The sequence below is a fragment of the Syngnathus scovelli genome, chromosome 7 (assembly GCF_024217435.2).
Source record: "Syngnathus scovelli strain Florida chromosome 7, RoL_Ssco_1.2, whole genome shotgun sequence".
Taxonomy (NCBI): Eukaryota; Metazoa; Chordata; class Actinopteri; order Syngnathiformes; family Syngnathidae; genus Syngnathus; species Syngnathus scovelli.
Genome location: NC_090853.1, coordinates 2754853 through 2771942, shown reverse-complemented (window position 1 = coordinate 2771942; position 17090 = coordinate 2754853). Strand labels below are relative to the sequence as shown.

The 17090-nt window shown below is 43.4% G+C and overlaps 4 protein-coding genes and 1 long non-coding RNA gene across 11 annotated transcripts in view; 2 read left to right on the top strand and 3 right to left on the bottom strand.

The window, feature by feature from the left end:
• Positions 1-590: 590 nt before the first annotated feature.
• Positions 591-3552, bottom strand: nkapd1 (NKAP domain containing 1). 2 transcript variants are annotated; one of them, XM_049725303.2, is made up of 6 exons: positions 3389-3552; positions 2368-2445; positions 1988-2076; positions 1780-1899; positions 1615-1668; positions 591-1084 (listed from the first exon to the last, which is right to left on the bottom strand). In XM_049725303.2, the coding sequence occupies exons 1-6, from the start codon at positions 3413-3415 to the stop codon at positions 769-771; spliced, it is 684 nt and encodes a 227-aa protein (XP_049581260.1). In that variant the 5' UTR covers positions 3416-3552; the 3' UTR covers positions 591-768. The 2 variants fall into 2 exon arrangements, with proteins under 2 accessions (XP_049581260.1, XP_049581261.1); XM_049725304.2 differs by lacking the exon at positions 3389-3552 and adding an exon at positions 2543-3370.
• A 19-nt stretch (positions 3553-3571) lies between these two features.
• Positions 3572-10996, top strand: dixdc1a (DIX domain containing 1a). Of its 3 annotated transcripts, none has more exons than XM_049725292.2 (15): positions 3575-4062; positions 6538-6683; positions 6741-6886; positions 7552-7641; positions 7882-7935; positions 8013-8063; positions 8196-8300; positions 8381-8434; positions 8533-8616; positions 8798-8857; positions 8922-9080; positions 9464-9530; positions 9647-9755; positions 10297-10405; positions 10582-10996. In XM_049725292.2, the coding sequence occupies exons 1-15, from the start codon at positions 4040-4042 to the stop codon at positions 10663-10665; spliced, it is 1341 nt and encodes a 446-aa protein (XP_049581249.1). In that variant the 5' UTR covers positions 3575-4039; the 3' UTR covers positions 10666-10996. The 3 variants fall into 3 exon arrangements, with proteins under 3 accessions (XP_049581247.1, XP_049581249.1, XP_049581248.1); XM_049725291.2 differs by having other exon boundaries at positions 8530-8616; XM_049725290.2 differs by having other exon boundaries at positions 3572-4062; positions 6538-6886; positions 8530-8616.
• pih1d2 (PIH1 domain containing 2) lies at positions 10873-12946 on the bottom strand. Of its 3 annotated transcripts, XM_049725302.2 has the most exons (5): positions 12764-12946; positions 12150-12270; positions 11847-12089; positions 11461-11735; positions 10873-11391 (listed from the first exon to the last, which is right to left on the bottom strand). In XM_049725302.2, exons 1-5 carry the CDS (start codon positions 12944-12946, stop codon positions 11257-11259), a joined length of 957 nt encoding a protein of 318 aa, XP_049581259.1. In that variant the 3' UTR covers positions 10873-11256. The 3 variants fall into 3 exon arrangements, with proteins under 3 accessions (XP_049581259.1, XP_049581257.1, XP_049581258.1); XM_049725300.2 differs by having other exon boundaries at positions 10873-11735; positions 12150-12282; XM_049725301.2 differs by having other exon boundaries at positions 10873-11735.
• LOC125972041 (uncharacterized) overlaps positions 12839-17090 on the top strand; it is a 9278-nt gene continuing 5026 nt past the window's right edge. The window contains exons 1-2 of the long non-coding RNA XR_007482677.1: positions 12839-12979; positions 13733-13927. This is a non-coding gene — a long non-coding RNA (uncharacterized lncRNA). The remainder of the gene's footprint in view (positions 12980-13732; positions 13928-17090) is intronic.
• The window catches only part of tmprss5 (transmembrane serine protease 5), a 4729-nt gene continuing 1037 nt past the window's right edge, over positions 13399-17090 (bottom strand). The window contains exons 3-13 of one of the 2 annotated variants that reach the window (XM_049725294.2): positions 16849-16929; positions 16410-16523; positions 15896-16031; positions 15713-15826; positions 15602-15645; positions 15362-15524; positions 15061-15245; positions 14163-14261; positions 13946-14043; positions 13717-13869; positions 13399-13594 (exon numbers count right to left, since the gene is read on the bottom strand). In XM_049725294.2, coding sequence (XP_049581251.1) covers positions 13586-13594; positions 13717-13869; positions 13946-14043; positions 14163-14261; positions 15061-15245; positions 15362-15524; positions 15602-15645; positions 15713-15826; positions 15896-16031; positions 16410-16523; positions 16849-16929 — 1196 coding nt within the window. In that variant the 3' untranslated portion in view covers positions 13399-13585. Of the gene's footprint in view, positions 13595-13716; positions 13870-13945; positions 14089-14162; positions 14262-15060; positions 15246-15361; positions 15525-15601; positions 15646-15712; positions 15827-15895; positions 16032-16409; positions 16524-16848; positions 16930-17090 lie in introns of both variants that reach the window. The other variant, XM_049725293.2, reaches the window with a different exon arrangement.

The following is a 17090-nucleotide window of genomic DNA, read 5'->3' as shown; positions in this document are numbered from 1 at the left end:
TTTTAACACTTATATTTCTTTCCCCCTCCAGCAGCCTGGCAAGTGATTGAGTTAAAAAAGCTGCCCAGATACCTCTCGCCCACGTCTCCTGACCGCAGTGAGGAAGACGTGACCCGTGACGGCGAGCGTGAGAATATGCTTTCAACGGCACCGTTCATTAGCGTGGCAGGCGTTCAATTTGTAGGGTCACGGCTGTTAATGGCGTCATTTAGCCCCTTTCTGAGACATTAAGCAAAAGTGCTCCATTGCGGGAATAGTCGGGGTCATGCAGGGGGATGGAGTGCTGCGGCGGACTGACAACTCTTTGAGTGTTCTTTAACAAGCATTGATGGGAGGGGCTAATGGAAAGAAGGTACAAGACAGGCCAATCAGCAATGACAGCCTATTTATGTTTGACTTCACGACTCGAATTACGTTGAGAGCATCGTGTTGACAGCTAGCACCTAGCTAACTAGCTGCTAACGAAATGACCCCATGACTTTTGTCTTTTTTATCTTAAGAACGGGAATATCACTTTTTTTTTTTTAAATATTCATTTGTACTTAACTCATTCACTACCAGCCCAGTCAAAAGACATCTATAGCCGTCAATGGCAGTTAATGAGTTTTATATAAATCAGTTGTGTTGGAACAATACGACATTTGTCGTTAATAAGCTTTATGTGACGTTAAAAAAAAAACAGAATGCCATCAAACATGATAAAAATGCACATATTTAAAAAAAAAAAAATGCAGAGGAGTTTATTTTGCTCCAATGTCAGAATTCTGTTCACTCTTCGGAACTTTCATCTGTGCTCTCTTGGCCTGCCGCTTTCCAGTCCCTCCTGTGTTTCTTTGCGGAGTCCGAATGTTTGTGCGAATCGTCGTTTTTCCTCTTGCGTTTCCGCCGGTCCTCGTCTTTCCTCTCCTTTTTCTTACTTTTATGCCGATTTTTCGTCTCGTCATCGCTGTTGCCTTCACTCTTCTTTTTCCCCTCCTCTTCTTCCTCCTTTTTCTTCTTTTTCTTTTTCTTCTTCTTTTTGGAGCGTTTCGACTTTGAGCCTTTACTTTTGTGGCCCTCCTCCTTTACGGTGCTGCTTTTGTCACTGGAAATAGAGTACGAACAAAACAGTTGGCGGCCATTTTGTGAACAAAAGACTATCAAATCTGAAATTCCACAATTACGAGCAATAATAATGCGCAAATAAAAAAGTAATGATAATCCTTAACTAAAGATGACAGTTGTGTAAAAATGTAAAACATGCTGGTCGTTTGGAAGTTCCTAATATGCCGCCCATCTAAAATATCACCGTCTGTCGGTATGATGCAGTTCAGCTCCACAAGCAACACACTAATAAACATCTGCTTCAATTAATTTCGATTGGCTCATCATCAGATAATAATAAAGAGTCTGATGAGTGTTGTTAACTGGTCAAAAATAGGCTCTCCTTGTGTTGGTAGCAAACTGAGCTTTATTAATTTGGCTAAAAGAATCCCCGTTGGCGCAATCTCTCTGGTATTAAAACAAACGAGCAGGCAAGAGGGGGTGATGTGAAGAAGAAAAAAAAAAACATTCGGACGTGGTGTGAATTACACCTTGTTCAAGGTCCATTCATCGTGATAGCGTGTAATTTACCTGTCACTCTCAAACTCTTCAGGGTACAACTCCTTGAAGCCACTGTGTCCCCATCTGCGCACAAAACAACACACTTGGTTCAGGTTTTGATAGCACTAGAATCCACCAATTTGCTGGGTTCCGTGTGAAAGCCACAGGAAATAAAAACCAGATCCTGTTGGTTACCTGTCTGGATCGTTGTCCTCAAAGTCGTAGAGTTTTCGCGTCCAGTATCGAGTCTCCCTATCGTCGTGTTCCGAGGAAATCCTGGACTGATAGGATAATCGATCGCAGTGCATTTGACCTCTGGAATAATATATATTTTTTTAAATGTCAGAAAATTGTGCAAGGGTTTTTAGTGTCCGAGGAATTGAAAGTGAAGCTGCTCCGATACCTGATAGTCTTGGTGGCGCTCATGTGACTGTTGTTTGACATTTGGACCTCCCAGCCGCGCAACTTCCACATCTCAGACTCTTCCTGGATCTGCAGTAAGTGAACAAAGTATTTCATAAGGGTGTTTTGCTTTGTCATTAGGTTGTAATGGCTTGTCCTGGCTGCTGAGTACAATCTGGCTAATAACAATAATTACATGCACATCAGTAAATTGTGCTGAATTATTAAACATGTAAAATGGCACATTTTAATTCATTTAACCTAAATGCAAGTTGATTTGTGTTCTGCAGAACCCAACTTCCTATCAACGTCAGTAACCCAAAGTGCTTTTTTTTTTTTTTTTTTTTTTAATTTAGGCAACTCTGTGTTTTTGTCTCCTACCTTGTTGTGAGCATCAGTGTGCCGGATAACATTCCGCAGCAGAGTCTTCCCCAGAGTCTGCTTCGACATGATGAGAACCTGACAAGAACACGAAGTACGTTCGAATCACAAAATGTGAATTAGTTCGGGTTAGCGCTTTACGTACAAAAGACTAAACACACAAATTGTTACTCACTCTTGATCTGTGACACTATAATTTGAAAAGCAACATAATATCTCATGCGCTAAGCGTGAACTTTTGTATGACAAAGAAAGAAAAGGAAGCTCCGATTAATTTCACACCACTCGCGTATTTCGTTGCGTCTTCCGCATACTCGATGACGTATTTTCCGTGAAAGTAAAAGCACGTCGCTCAATGGCTACACAAACTGTCAATCTTTATGTCAGCCAATGAGCGTAAAGAACGGTAACGGCTTATTACATGCCTTCCTGTGATTTAAAGGGAACGTACCCGCTTAATGTCAGTTCAATCGTGATTGGTGTGGATACGTACGAGGGCGTTCTATGTGTTTCAAACCAAATTTAATGTTTTCTTGGCAATTGGCGTTAATAAGGTCAGTATACTTAACCACAAACAAACATCAAGTATAAACAAACGTTACGGTGCAAATTCAAAAGCCAAATGTCTCATCTGGTGCCATCTTAATCATTAAAAATAAGTTAACTACTGTGTAAAATAACAATAGATTTGAGTAGAATCTACTTTGTGAAATAAAATAGATTTATGCCATTTAAATTTAATTCCTTGTACTGGACATATTTAGAGCCAGACATCTCATCATGACAAAAATAAGTACCATTTATGCTCTGTGGTTCTATTTTTTTAAAAACTTTAATTCAACCTGGCAAGTCATGTGCTGCACACTACAACTAAAATAGTACTTTCCATTTATCTGTGGACAGAAAAAGTTTGACAACCCCTGCTTTACATCATCTGAAGCCAGCGACTAATTGCAGACTTCTATAAAAGAAAAAATTTTCTGCTCCTGTAATATTCAGACTCCATAAATATATCACCAACCGACCAGCTGTTGACTTCAGCACACATGGTGCGCCCCAAATACCTTCACCGCATAGATTTCCATGAATCTTTTCCGAAACTCTACACAGGGTTGCAAAATTCCTCCTCCTCTCCACAGTGAAAGCGGAGAAGGAGCAGCAAGGAGAGGAGGAACGAAGATGAGAAGGGGGAGGGGGTAAACACACCCAGACGGAAAAGAGCCATGTCTGACAACGAAAGAAGGAATAACAAAGACACAGAAAGAGAGAGAAAATGGCTGGAGTAGAGAATACATGCAAATGAGGAGCCGCATCAATAGTTGGAGACACAAATGCATTGTGTGCGTTTGCAATGAAAGGGCAGGCATAGCATAGTGACTGGTGCTGCTGAGCACCAATCTCTCTTCTGTCTGTGATCCCCCCCCCTGCAGCTTGGCACCATCCAGCCAGGCGAGGACAGAAGGAGGCTTTCCAGGGCTTGATTTAGGATTTGTATGAATATGAGAGGATTTGGACCACGTCGCCGCCACAGCCGCCACTGTTCTTTCCCACCGCGCGTGTGAGGGGTGGAGAGTCATCCGGTTTTGCCTCGCTCCCCTCCCTGCGTGGCTGTTATGGTCCGGACTGAGAATCAGGGCATCACCGGGACGCGGGGCTCCGGCTGACTCCAGCCATGGGGGCCAAACAGATGAAATGGTGAGCGTCATTCTTTTTTTTATTTTTTATCTGCAACAAATAGGTTGCTATAATGTTAGCATCACGAGCATGTACCAGGCAGGAAGCAAATACATCATTTTTATCATCGGTGACGAATCACGTCATCCATGGCGCGGCAGTGATAGCTTGAGCAGGCTCCTGATTGTCTGCCTGTTTACGGTGCGCTATGGATCATGTGGGTGTGTCTCAGTGAGGCCGGATGCTATTGCCTAGCAACCGCCCTCTCCTTTGCCTCCTTAGCACCTTCGCTTCCATTTTGAGAGCACGTTGGATGGATGGATGGATGGATGGATGGATGGATGGATGGATGGATGGATGGATGGATGGATGGATGGATGGATGGATGGATCATCTTGTAGCAAATTCAGTCAAAGGCCCAACCCGATTCCATACCCAAATAACAAGTCAAACTTTTCACCCCATCACACACGGCAATGCTGATCTGTTGCTAATCTCATGTAAATCCTAATCTGAAATTGAAAGTCCCAATTTCTCCTCAGTCACGTTGCGCCTCCCCCTGTTACGAAGCAGCCCGCCAACTTATAAACAAGTTTGTTTATCGAGCGTCTCCAGCCGCCAGGAGGCGGAGGACTGCAGGAGACGGTTTAGGTGATGACTGAAAGTATCTGGATGGTGTCATCATGTCATCAGCTCGGGCGGAGATTAGGAGGGGCGGCTGCTTGCTCTGATCCCCTTCGGAGAAACACTGAAAGCATAATCACTACAACTTCTGATAAGACACTCGCTTGATGGCTTTTTTGGGAGAGCTTTTTTCCACGAGAAAAATGCAATATAGTGTATAAAGTGACATCATCTATCAGTACCAATACACCTAAATCAGATGTCAAAACTTGAGTGTGAATGGTTTGGTTATATATGCCCAACTATTGATACTCTTGACAAGTTTGACGGGATAGACTCCAGCTCATCGAAATTTGATCGCTAAAATCGTCTGTTCAGTATTTAGCTGCATTGCTAAATTTAGCTATTTGTTCTTTTTCAACACAGTTTTTGATGTGTGCTATGCATCTGTGTTTGTACTTGTCTTCACTCAGTAATAAATTTTCCTTAAGAATCAAATTATTCACATTCAAATTAGCAAATAGCTACTTTAGCATGCTAATATTAGCATTTTGTGTATTTGTAACGGAGTCTGGGTGTTACTATTGCTAAAATCGTCTGTTCAGTATTTAGCTGCATTGCTAAATTTAGCTATTTGTTCTTTTTCAACACATTTTTTGATGTGATCTGTGTTTGTACTTGTCGTCACTCAGTAATAAATTTTCCTTAAGAATCTAATTATTCACATTCAAATTAGCAAATAGCTACTTTAGCGTGCTAATATTAGCATTTTGTGTATTTGTAACGGAGTCTGGGTGTTACTATGACGAAAAATACATGTATTAAGGCAGCTATGTTGCAAAAACCCAAGAATCATTTAAAACCCTTCCCTGAATTGTTAATGTCTTTAATTAGCATTTCAACATAGCGCCACTTTAATATGTCCTTGTTTGTGTCCATCCTAATAATTCACTTACATACATCATTTGACTTGATTTGATTATTAGCATTATTGTAAATTGACTGACAGGGAAGCAGCACTACAGAGCACATAATCTCTGGCAAGCAGATAAAAATGCAATGCCCGTTTTAGAGTGGAAATAATGCGATTAGCTTAGCCGCCCCCCCTAAAAAGGAAAAGAAAATCTCTTCAGTTTCAATCTAAATCATGCAACATGTTTTACGCCACTAATGCTATGCCTCCGGATTTTCCGTGGTTTTATTCTACACTACACTTAAGCCTGCAGTTTTGTTCGCGCTCTGTTTAGCCCGGGGAGTAAGAGATTTTAATTTTTTTTTTTTTTCAGCTTCTCTTTCCCACTGAGTTGCCCCCTCCACACACACAGAGTGGAGGGGGGTAAATAGAATCTCCCTGCTGGACGTAACACCGCAGTTCATAGTTTACAGTAGCTTCATCTTATTTCTGTCAAAACAAAGCAAAGTGATGATGACAGTTTGCCTCCTTCGCCTGTCCTCAGGCTGCTTTAAAAACTCCCCAAGCAGACACAACAGAGTGGACATGCACTAAACGCATGACCACCATCCACGAGGAAGCTCAAAGAGCGATGTGACTCATGAAGCTAGCAAAATATGTGAAGAATTTTCCGCGTCATGCTTGCATGCCTTTCTTGGTGATCATGTTGCAGCCTGTGTCGGTGATATTGTCAAGTCTGGAAGTCCAGTCGTAAAAATCCAAGCTTATAAATTGACAGATTTAAAAATGTTTCTCTGTATACATTTGCAATCATCTACCCAGATGGGTTAGATTCATCATTTCCATGATGATCCAAGATACGTTAAAAAGCTATATCAACATTTTATGCGCACGGCTCTATTTATGGACGCTGGTTCTGTGACGGTGCTGCCTGCGCTCGCCATCTGTTTCTGTTTCAGCCTCAGCTCAGCCAGCCCCGTGCGCTCCCCCAAAGAGGAGCACGCTGTCATCCACTCCGGCGACACACCCGGACATGAAACCATCCGTGATCAGCCTGAAGAGCAGTTAGCGGGACCGGGCCAGGACAAATCTGAGCATTTCACAGGTTGGTTGCGTCCATATCTAGTAGTAGATTCAAGTGAAAGCAACATTCTGATTTCAGAGGAGGTTTCTCTCTGCGGGTTGTGCCCCTCCCTTGGGCAAAATGTGCCAGAGGAGGAGAAGTCCTGGGAGGAGCAGCTGGATGTCCACCAGGAGCAGCTGGAGCGGGAAATGCAGGAAGCCAGGAGGATGGTGTTCCGCCTCCAGGTAAAAAACTTTTTCCAAATCGGGACCAGTTTGGTTTTTACAAAGTCCTCCGAGGACCATGCTAAAATTTATGACAAATCATGATGCAACCGTTAAATAAATGTTTTTTTTAGATATTTGTGGATGTTTGTAGAGTTGATTCGTGCGTCCCTGAACTCGGCAAATGGGACTTGTTAGACCGAAATATAGCCTCTGCAGTATCTATATAAATACACATATACTAAATAACTGTGCAAGTACATGTCAATATTAATTCTCGCTTCAATCATACTGCATAATCTGGTTTATTCAACATATAGAAAAATACTTTTTTAAATGGCAAATTGATAACTAATTAATTGATAACTAATTTCTGTCTAAAAAAACGTTTTAATTGCAAAATCATAGTAATAATCATAATTATAAAAAATATATATATATATTAATGTCAATATTGTTGATGTATTTATTATATTATATTATATTATATTATATTATATTATATTATATTATATTATATTATATTATATTATATTATATTATATTATATTATATTATTATATAGTATATTATTATTTGTGATTGGCTCGTTCATGGTCCTCTGTGTGACTCTGAGGTCAAGCAATAATAACAAACGGGAAGGATACTTGACAGAAATAACAATTAGGAAGCGTGTTTGTCCACAGGCTTTGCTCCTCAATGGCTCCCTCCCAGAGGACGACCCGGGTGGATCTGTGAATTTGGGAGAGAACCGGGCCAACGGCGAGCAGCAGCTGGTAACGTGGCCCCTTCCCTCTCGCGTGTCCACTAAGTCGTGAAAATGCAGCAGCGGCCGACACGTTCTCCGCTTTGTGTGAACTCTCAAGCCCTTCTGTTGTGTTGATGTTCTGCCGCCATCGCTCCCGTCTGGAGAGCGTAAATTAATCTCACTGATCTCTCGGGCCTCCCTGTCAGCGTCCCCCTCTGGTAGCTCTCAAATTTTCTAATTAGGATGCTCTTACTGTTTCCCTCTGAAGGTTCTCACGCGCAGCCGCCTGGACCAAAGCATGGAGGAGGCCCTTGATCTCAAAGTACGCCAAGTGAATGTAATCAACTTTTAGACTGCCCTGTTTCTCAAAACGTCTCTCTTCATCTGTCCAATGTGTAGCGGGAGCTCCTGAGACACAAACAGGAGGTGCGCCATATTCAGGCCATCAAGGTAAATGAACCTTTCAGTGTTGGAAAAGTAATTCAAGAATAGCGATGAAAGCCGATCTGAATGGAAAAATCGCTTTTGATTTAAAAGCTGTCAGTTCATTGGTCCAAAAACGAATGACCCTTTGACCCCTAGGATGCCCTGCAGCAGCGGCTGTCTGCGCAGGAAGACGTCGTGCTGCAGCTAAAGCAGGAGCTACTGAGGAGCAACATGGCCAAAGAACAGCTGGAAGGGGAAAATGTGAGCAAAATTATGATTTTTCAAATTATTTGACCCGGCGCAACCCACAATGATGATATTTCGTATCATGCACTTTCCAGGCGGTGCTCAAAGACAAGCTGAGCGAACGCAACAAACTGCTGGGCGAGTACGAGGTATTGCGTCCTTAAAATCGCTTTGATGCAAACTCAAGGTGTGTTTTCCATATGCAGACGAAGGTCTTTTCTTCTCTTCTCTTTGGTTGCCATAGCAGCAAGTCGGGAGGAAGGACAGGATGCTGCAGCAGCAAAAGCACGACGAGGCTCAGCACAAAGCGCGTGATGTTAGCCACAACTGGGTAATGAACATAATGTCGTGGTTAACAGGTCTGCCTCACAGTCGTGAGATTCTGGGTTCGAATCTCGGAATCATCCCTGCTCTCGAATTTTTACTGATGGCCAACTTTTAGCTCATTTGTTCAAATCATTTGAAACCAGATGTACCACTCCCAGATTGTAACATTGTCTTCTACGTGACAGTCATTTCGGAGTGACGGTGGTTACAGCAGCTCTCTTCCAGCATTCCAGCACACCACACCCGTAAGTAGACATGATGTCTCCACGTTGCCGGAAAGTACCGAATTGTCATTTGGAATTATCACAGGGTGAGGAGCTGCAGCTGGTGAGGGAGGCCCTGCGTAGTTTGAGGGACAACTTTTCCGGTCACGACCCCCAGCATCACACCCTGGACACCTTGGAGCAGGGCGTGTCAAGCCTCATGGACCGCCTGCATTCAGACGCCCAGCGACGGCACAACAAAGGGGTACGAAGGTCCAAAAAAATATTGATACATTCTGGAATTATCATATTTTGTGTGTAGTTGGATGTTGTCAAGCATAATGTCCACTTTGTGGTCGTGAAATGTCTTGAAATAATTTCAGAAATTTCAAAATATATTTGTTAAAGTCAAGCATGTGTTCATTAAATGCTAGCATTAGCTAAAAATGGCCGCCCTGTCAGCAAGCTAGCAAGTTTTGCTGTTAGCATGTACACTGTTAATTAAGCTTGACAAAAATGCATTTCTAACAGCAGTAGCTACATCCATGGAAAATTATTTGTTTTATTTGAAAGTCTTAAAGGCACCTTATGGTGATATTGACTCAGGTCAGGAAAGACATTTTCCAAGAATAACGTCTTGTCTTCCAGGAGGAATTTAAATCGCCCGGCCGCAAAGCCAACTCTTCAGATCGAGAATCGTGGCCGCCGACCTCAAGTGAGGCACACTAAAATTTCTCTTTTTTTTTTCTGTTTGATAACTCCGCTGTGTAGGACACTATTGGCAGTGAGATGTTTTAACAGCCTTTTTGTTGTATGCTTTTTTATTTTTAGAAATGGCTCACTCTCACAGCAGCCCGGGGTTGGATGCCTCCGTGTATACGAAAGTGCTCTACTTCACCGATCGCTCCCTCACCCCCTTCCTCATTAACATACCGAAAAGGTAAACGTTATGTTAATAAAATTCAGCATTATTTTTTCTGTATTTAATAAATCAAACTAAGCGGACCAAAATTAACATCAAATTACACAAAAAGATTGTGATGCAACCAAATCCACAATTAGCTTAATTTAGAAGCAATTTTCCACGTAGGAAATAATAGAAATAGAATTTATTCGTTCCAGAGTAACCGTGCAAAGTCAATATTTGAATATTATGATGATAAACCTCCTTTCTTTGCTATGTTCTGTTGAGACTTTTGGAGAAAAAAAAATATTAATCCTTTGATGTTGTCTGAAGTGAGCTCCAGTGAGGCATGCTGACATCTCATGGTTTGATTTTTTTTAATTTATTTTTTTAAGTCTTTTGATGCATTTTGCACCCTGTGTCTGACTGTATAATTTCCAGGTATGTATAATTTTGGAGTTATTGCCTGTATTATTAACTCCAGCTCATCATAAAAATAATAAATTCTAGTTTCTACATGCTGTGTCCATAAAGGGAGAAATTCTGATCTTCAGTTTGTGTTAATGTGTCCTGTCAGGCTGGGCGAGGTGACGCTGCGAGACTTCAAGACCGCCGTGGACCGTCAAGGCAGCTTCAGATACCACTTCAAAGCGCTCGACCCGGAGTTTGGCACCGTCAAAGAGGAGGTGGGTGGGATATTATAACGCCGCAAAAAAAAAACGCGTAGCAGAAATAGAACGTGATGAGCTAATAATAACCTGGTTGAAGTTGATAACACTGTGCCCATTTTTATTTTTAATACATCTTCCTGTGGTCCTGTGTTGAATTATGAGGAAACATATTTGAATTTACTTTTGTGCAGGTATTCCAGGATGGTGCAGTGGTGCCTGGCTGGGAAGGAAAGATTGTAGCATGGGTGGAGGAAGATCATGGGGAAAGGAGGTAGAAGTCCAAAAAAAAAAAAACCTCAGTTGTGTTCACTGAAGCAGAACTTGACTGAAAACTCTCGGGACCAATGGACTGAAATAAAGTCTGGGAAATATTTTACGTTGAGGAATGCTCGCCAGATGCCGTTTACGCCTCATAAACCCGGACATGAAATCAGTCAATTTGATCATAATGGTCCCTAATGAAAATAATTTAAATAACAGTATTGATAAAAGACAGGGTGGATGTTTACTGCCATTTTCCACAAGTTCTAGATTGCCAAATAGTGGATGTTTGTGCCACTCTTCACTTTCAAACGCTGTTTTAATAAACATTCATTATCGCATGCATCATTTTGCTGTCAATTATTCCGGAGATGGACGGTAATGGCGGGTCCCGGTAGCCGCGGCTCGGAGCCATTACACCTACGCTCCATTAGCAAACAAAGCCCGCTAATTGCTTAATAGAGAGGCGTGTTTGCAGCAGTGACTCAGCCCTCACAGGGACGGAATAACATTTTAAGTTGCCAAAACCTGTCTGTCTTTTTCCCCATTTATTAATTTTAATTTTTTATCTTGACTTTACGCTAATCTTTGCCAGTCTGAAAATATCACAAAATATCCGCTGTTACGGTAAGCCTTCGACTGCGCTTGTTAAAGACGGCGATGGCGCTGTTTTCGTTTACAACTTTTGGGAAGTCCAGGAGTAAGTAGTAGATGTCCTCCACCTCGAGCAAGACATCATCCTGCACAAAAAAAAACAACAATGTTTTGATGGCATTGTTAATCTCTTGTGGCGAGTAGTCAGGGCCAACCTTGGACATCTTGAGCTGCCACTCCGACATGGAGCTAATCTTGGGCAGCTCCACCGTCAGCTCCATCTTGCATGGAAATCCCTCAGCGCTGGCCTTCACCTCCAGTCGATACTCGGGTTTCTCGGGCCGCTGGTACGTGGTGGAGGAGATTACCTCGATCAAGCCCTTCTTGCGAACGGCGGGCCGTGAGACGATATCAACCGGCGGCCCCGTGTCGTCTTTGGCTAGCCGCAGAGAGTTGATCTGCTGCAGGAGGGAATCCGGGCTCTGAATGGCTGTAAATAAAAGCGTCTCGATTGTTATCAATGATGGTGGGAAGTAAAAAATGAGCTTGGGCACAAAAAAGGCCAGAGGCGGCTTGTCGGAGCGTTGACTTATTACCCTACCCGCATCAGACTGTTTGTCTGCGGTCGGTCGCTGCTGCTGGAAGCCGAGGCGGCGGCGCAAGTCCTCCGGGCCGTTTTTGGGGCAATAGCTAACAACATGATACTGCTGAGACAATTTGAGCCCATGCTGCTGCTGTGCAAAGCTCAGAGCCAACATATAGATCTGGTCCATCCCGGCCTTGTCTTTCTTACAATCCTGCAGAACCTCGGGATTAAATGCGATGTCCAGCACAGTGTAGGCACCTGATACACAAGACGGTGTTTACATTTGGCATATATTGTATGGTTATCAATCTCTCTGACCTTCATCTGTGTGTGCTTCCAGGCTTCCAGCATACACTGGTAATGGCTTGCTGGGATCCTGGGATGTTGGTACACGCTTCCAGCTGCATATGTTAATGTACATTAAGTCTCCATGTGGTTCCTGGTGGGGATGCTGGCAGTTAATGTTTTTGTGCATCTCACAATGCACCTTGGGAAGTATTGGATAACTGATGGTCAGCAGAAAATATCCCTATGATATATTGCATCGGTAGAGGAAAAAATATATATTTTCGAAATACTCTTTGATTTTTAATACTGTGCCTCAATATATTTTCGTGTTGAGGTGGTAAAATGTTTCTACAATTAACAGCAAATCACAAAATGGCCTCGATTTTATTAATTTTGTAAAAGGTCGCCATTGTAAATTAGAAAGTGTTCTTAATTGGCTTACCTGGTAAAACATTGAATTAAAAAATAAATAAAAATACACTCGTCTAAAAACACAATTGATATAAATTATTATTATTTATTTGCTCAATGTTTAAACGGAAGTAGCTGGCGGTGAGGTGCGTACGTGTGACGTCATGTTTTTTTGCTAATGAGCTACACCTGCAGTGAGCGCGGCAAGTAAAACAACTCATACAGCTACTTACCAAAATGTCGATGCGGATACACGAATCGAGTTGAGGTGGAGCGTTGTATTCTATCCCGGATTTCACCTGTTTCTCCACAAAGCTTCGGTAAGCTTCTGGGTCACTCTGGCAAAGGTCGTCCAACATGGACCACAGCTGGTTGACTTGCTGGAGAACATCTCCTGGGACGCCGCCGGCCGACATTACCAACCCAAGACAGTGAGAGTTGGTAGAAAGGTACGTCTCCCAATACAAATACCAAACACTATTCACTCACTAAAAAAATAATTTGTGTATTATCAGACGCTTTTAACGCTGTTATCGTTGTAAAGCCGCATTTGTCGTCATTCGCGTCAGTTCACGAAGTTTCTAGCGAATGCTAACGCTCTCTTGTTCGCAAGTGAAAACTATAAAAGTGGCAGGCAATAAACAAACCGTCCCTTTTGTTAATTCAAGCTACGATAAGAACAGGAGTCTTGGTTAAATATAATTAAAAATACATAAAGTTAATCCTATTTACTAATTGGCATCAAAACTAATGGAAGCGATTCATGCAGATTCCAGCTGTGTTGTCTGTTGCTATGGTATCTTGGCAGAGTTGACGCGTTACAACGGCGACACTTGTGGCCAAGAGAGGAACTGCAACTGACGCAAAGTAGCATATGACATCGTTTATATTTGGTGCAATAAAAAAGATAAAAAACAGTACATCTTGATACAAATGGTGAGACAGAAGATGCCAGTGGAAAGAAGGCAGATATATATGTCAGAGAAAGACAAATTCAAAAATAAAAAATTGATGGTGGATGGGAAAGATGCTAGAAAACAAGTTGTGGTCCCTCCTTAGTAGGTCTGTAAAGATAATAAACAAAATGGAGGCATCATTTTTGTTAAGGGTACACAAGGTTTTTCTTTGCTAAGTTTTTTAAACAATGTTATGTAAACTGTCATGTAATGTTAATGAATGGTTTCACCTCCATCATCTCGTAGATCCATCCGAGGAATTTGGCCACCTTGGTGTAGACTCCAGGATGGTTAGGCTCGGCGCAGCCGTTCCCCCAGCTGACCACCCCCATCAGCCTCCACACATTCTCATCCTGGCACACTAAAGGCCCGCCACTATCCCCCTGCAACGCAAATATCATCCATGACCCACCGATCCTGTCTTGGAAACATCAAAACAAGGTACAGTCCGATTTTGACCTGACACGCGTCCACTTTTCCCTCCGTGTATCCGGCACAAAGCATCCGCGTTGTGATTTCGCCGTTGTACATGCAGGAGCTGTTGCATTTGTTGGTACCTATGACGGGGACGGCGGCCTCTTTCAGGGTGTTGGATGAGTGAACTGAGAAAGCGAGAGAGAGCACAGCTGCTCAGTGTGTGTAGCAGATGTTTGCTTGGGAGTGGCGCCCGACTTACCGCCATCAGGCTGTGTGTATCCCCAGCCGGAGATCCAGCACTGCGTCCCTGCGGGAGGGTCGTAGTCGTACCGTGGCAGACACACCGGGCGAACTGTGTCTAATTTTAGAGAAAGGGGAAGTCACTTTAGAGCGCCTCATTGTGTGAACATAAGGAAGATGATGTAGCATAGTTTTTTTTCCCCCTGGTTGTTGTGGCGGTATTTGATTGACAGTTGAGTGGGATGTTGTTTTACAGTGTTAGAGAGAACGGCTTGATTTTGAGCTAATCATTCTAATTAGGCTCTGTTGCTAACAACAATTATGTCTGTGGTGTGTGAAATTTAAAAGACATTTATTTTCACACATTTTTATTTGGGAAGCTAAGGGATTTCTTTCCACACAGGTGTCTTTATTCTACCGTGTCTTTTTTTACGTTGTCTACTGCTTTTTGTGACTTTGAGCGTCTGGTTTTCCAGAAGGGGAGGGATAAAAGTCTTAGCTGTTTTTTTTCCCTTAAACAATAAAAATAAATAAAAAATATTACTCTTAGCTGTCTGTGCCGCTCGCTGCTCTCTTAATTGCCCAGCGGGATAAATAAAGATTCCCGAATCTGAACTATTTTAAGCTTTAAAGGAGACGTACTGTGGAAAATTGACTTTTTAAGGACTTGTACGATAAATAGTTGCTTCCCTGGAGTGCTGTGGAAAATCCAAATAACTAAGTATGTCTAAAGTTATTTGCCTATTTCTAGAAATATGAAATGGTGGCAAAACTGTGACGAGCAAAGCATGCGAGTCACAAATACACGGCGGTAGAAACATTTGACAGCTGCAAGGTAAGCAGAGCTGCCTTGAACTGTTTTAAATTGGAGGGGGCGGAGTCTCCTTTGACTCGAGAACGCTGGTTTCCAGACGCACCTGAAAAATTGAGCGGCGTCCGCAGTTTCATCAGGGCGACGTCGCTGTCATGGCTCACGTGGTTGTAGTTCTCGTTGTAGACTATCGTCTCCACGGCGTGCCCCGTGCGCTCCGCCATGTTCGCCGAGCTGCGCGTCACAACGCCCGTGTACACCGCCCAGCTGGACACCTGCGGCAGCCTGTAGCTGACATTTTGTAGACGTCAAGCATAAAAGGGGCAACTATCGCCGGCGCCGTATGCGGCGCAGCTGTCGTATTCCGGCCCGAACTGTCGGCGCCGCAAAGGTCAGCCCGTTCTTACTTGTGCACACAGTGAGCAGCTGTGATGATCCATTGGCTGCTGATGATGGAGCCACCGCAGGTGTGACGCTTGCTATAGTAGAGGCTGACCTGCCAGGGCCACCTTCCCAGCGGAGCCTCCACTCCGCCGATTATTCTGGCCAATTTGGCTCGCGTGCCGCACTCTTGGAAGCCAAGGAAAGAAATCCATTTGGAAATCGTCCCGACGTGAAACGGACTTTCCGTAACGTCGCGGCCTCACCGAAACATTGTAAGGCGATGACCTTGTTAGTGATGCAGCTCTGCCTAAAATGAAACCAGACTCGGGGTTGTTTGAAATAACCAACCGCCATTCGGGTCCGCTAAGCGTTACCTGAACCGCCACATGTTTTCCAGACCGCCTCGATGTTCGGAGGTAATCTGGAGAAAGCCCTCCGTGTAGTTGGGCCCAATGTCGGTCAGATTCACACCTTTGTGCTCGGTCAGCCTGTAACGTTTTATGCCATTTAAGCACTTTCGGTTTTAAGCCGTAATCTAGCGAGTCTCGTCTGATAACCTCAGATAACCCAGCTGCCTGCAGACCAGCGTACCCAGCGACGCGTTCCATCGCTCGTAGCACACCGGCAGCCAGGTGGGCAGCTTTCCCAGCTGGATCTCCAACAGAGAGTTCTCGGGGCTGATCCTGTAAAACACTGAACCTGATTGATTGAAAATCCCTCCAGAAGCAGGCGCTCGGCCAGCGTTTAATTAACCGTCCGTCGGTGCGAACAGATTGTGGAGAACATCATAAAAGAATGAAAACAAATCGGATCAATGCTAATGTAGTCAAATAAGCACAGATAATTACTCTGTCTTTTTATGCCAGTCAATGGGCAAGTCTCTAGAGTAAAAAGAAAACAACAGTCAGCTTTTAAATGGTAATTTTCCACTCAAGTCTACATCAGAGTTGAAACGTGGCCTTCACTCCGACGAAAAACAATAAGCAACTTTACGATCCCTCTCTTCCTTCATGAATAGCAGAGTACAATCTTGCTTCCAATTAGCGACAAAAAAAGGGAGCTGACACAGACCTTTCCTGGGGTCGGCGATGGTAATGTCCTCTGTCACATTGCAGAAGGACGTCTCCTTTGCGTCCCCGAGTCCCACTGCACTGTGGGAGGACGACGGCCTCAGGAGAAACTTGACTTGAGTGCGAAAACATGATGTCGTTAATTAATACGACTGCCACTGTTGAGAACCATCATTGGGTAAAATTGTTACACAACTGCATAACAGTGTGTACCCTTAACATGAAACATAGCTTTATCTCAGTGTGGCTAAATAAATACATAAATAAACATAAGTAATTACATAAATAGCGTCACATTTATTTCTGACAATTTAAATAAATCTATCAGCTGTTTTCTTATCATCCTCACGAAACCGACCAGGTTGGCTGCACGAGGCTAAGCCAAACGTATAGAGATGACTAAGTAAGTGGTGCTTATTTATCTTAGCCACAGCGCTCACCTAGGAACCAGACGCCGACAGCCAATCCTCCCAAGAGCCCGAGCGCACACACAGCTGCCAGCAGCCTCACCAACCTGCGAGCTAGAGCGACAAATTGATACATTTTGGCTGCCTTCAATATGCATGCTCACTAGTCACAAATTACAAGTGCCCTCGCTACTTGCTAGCATGTCAGCACCAGCTGGCATTTCAGAAACTTTTGCGCTGCTTCACTTCCCGGAGTTCCCCGACTTAACATTCCG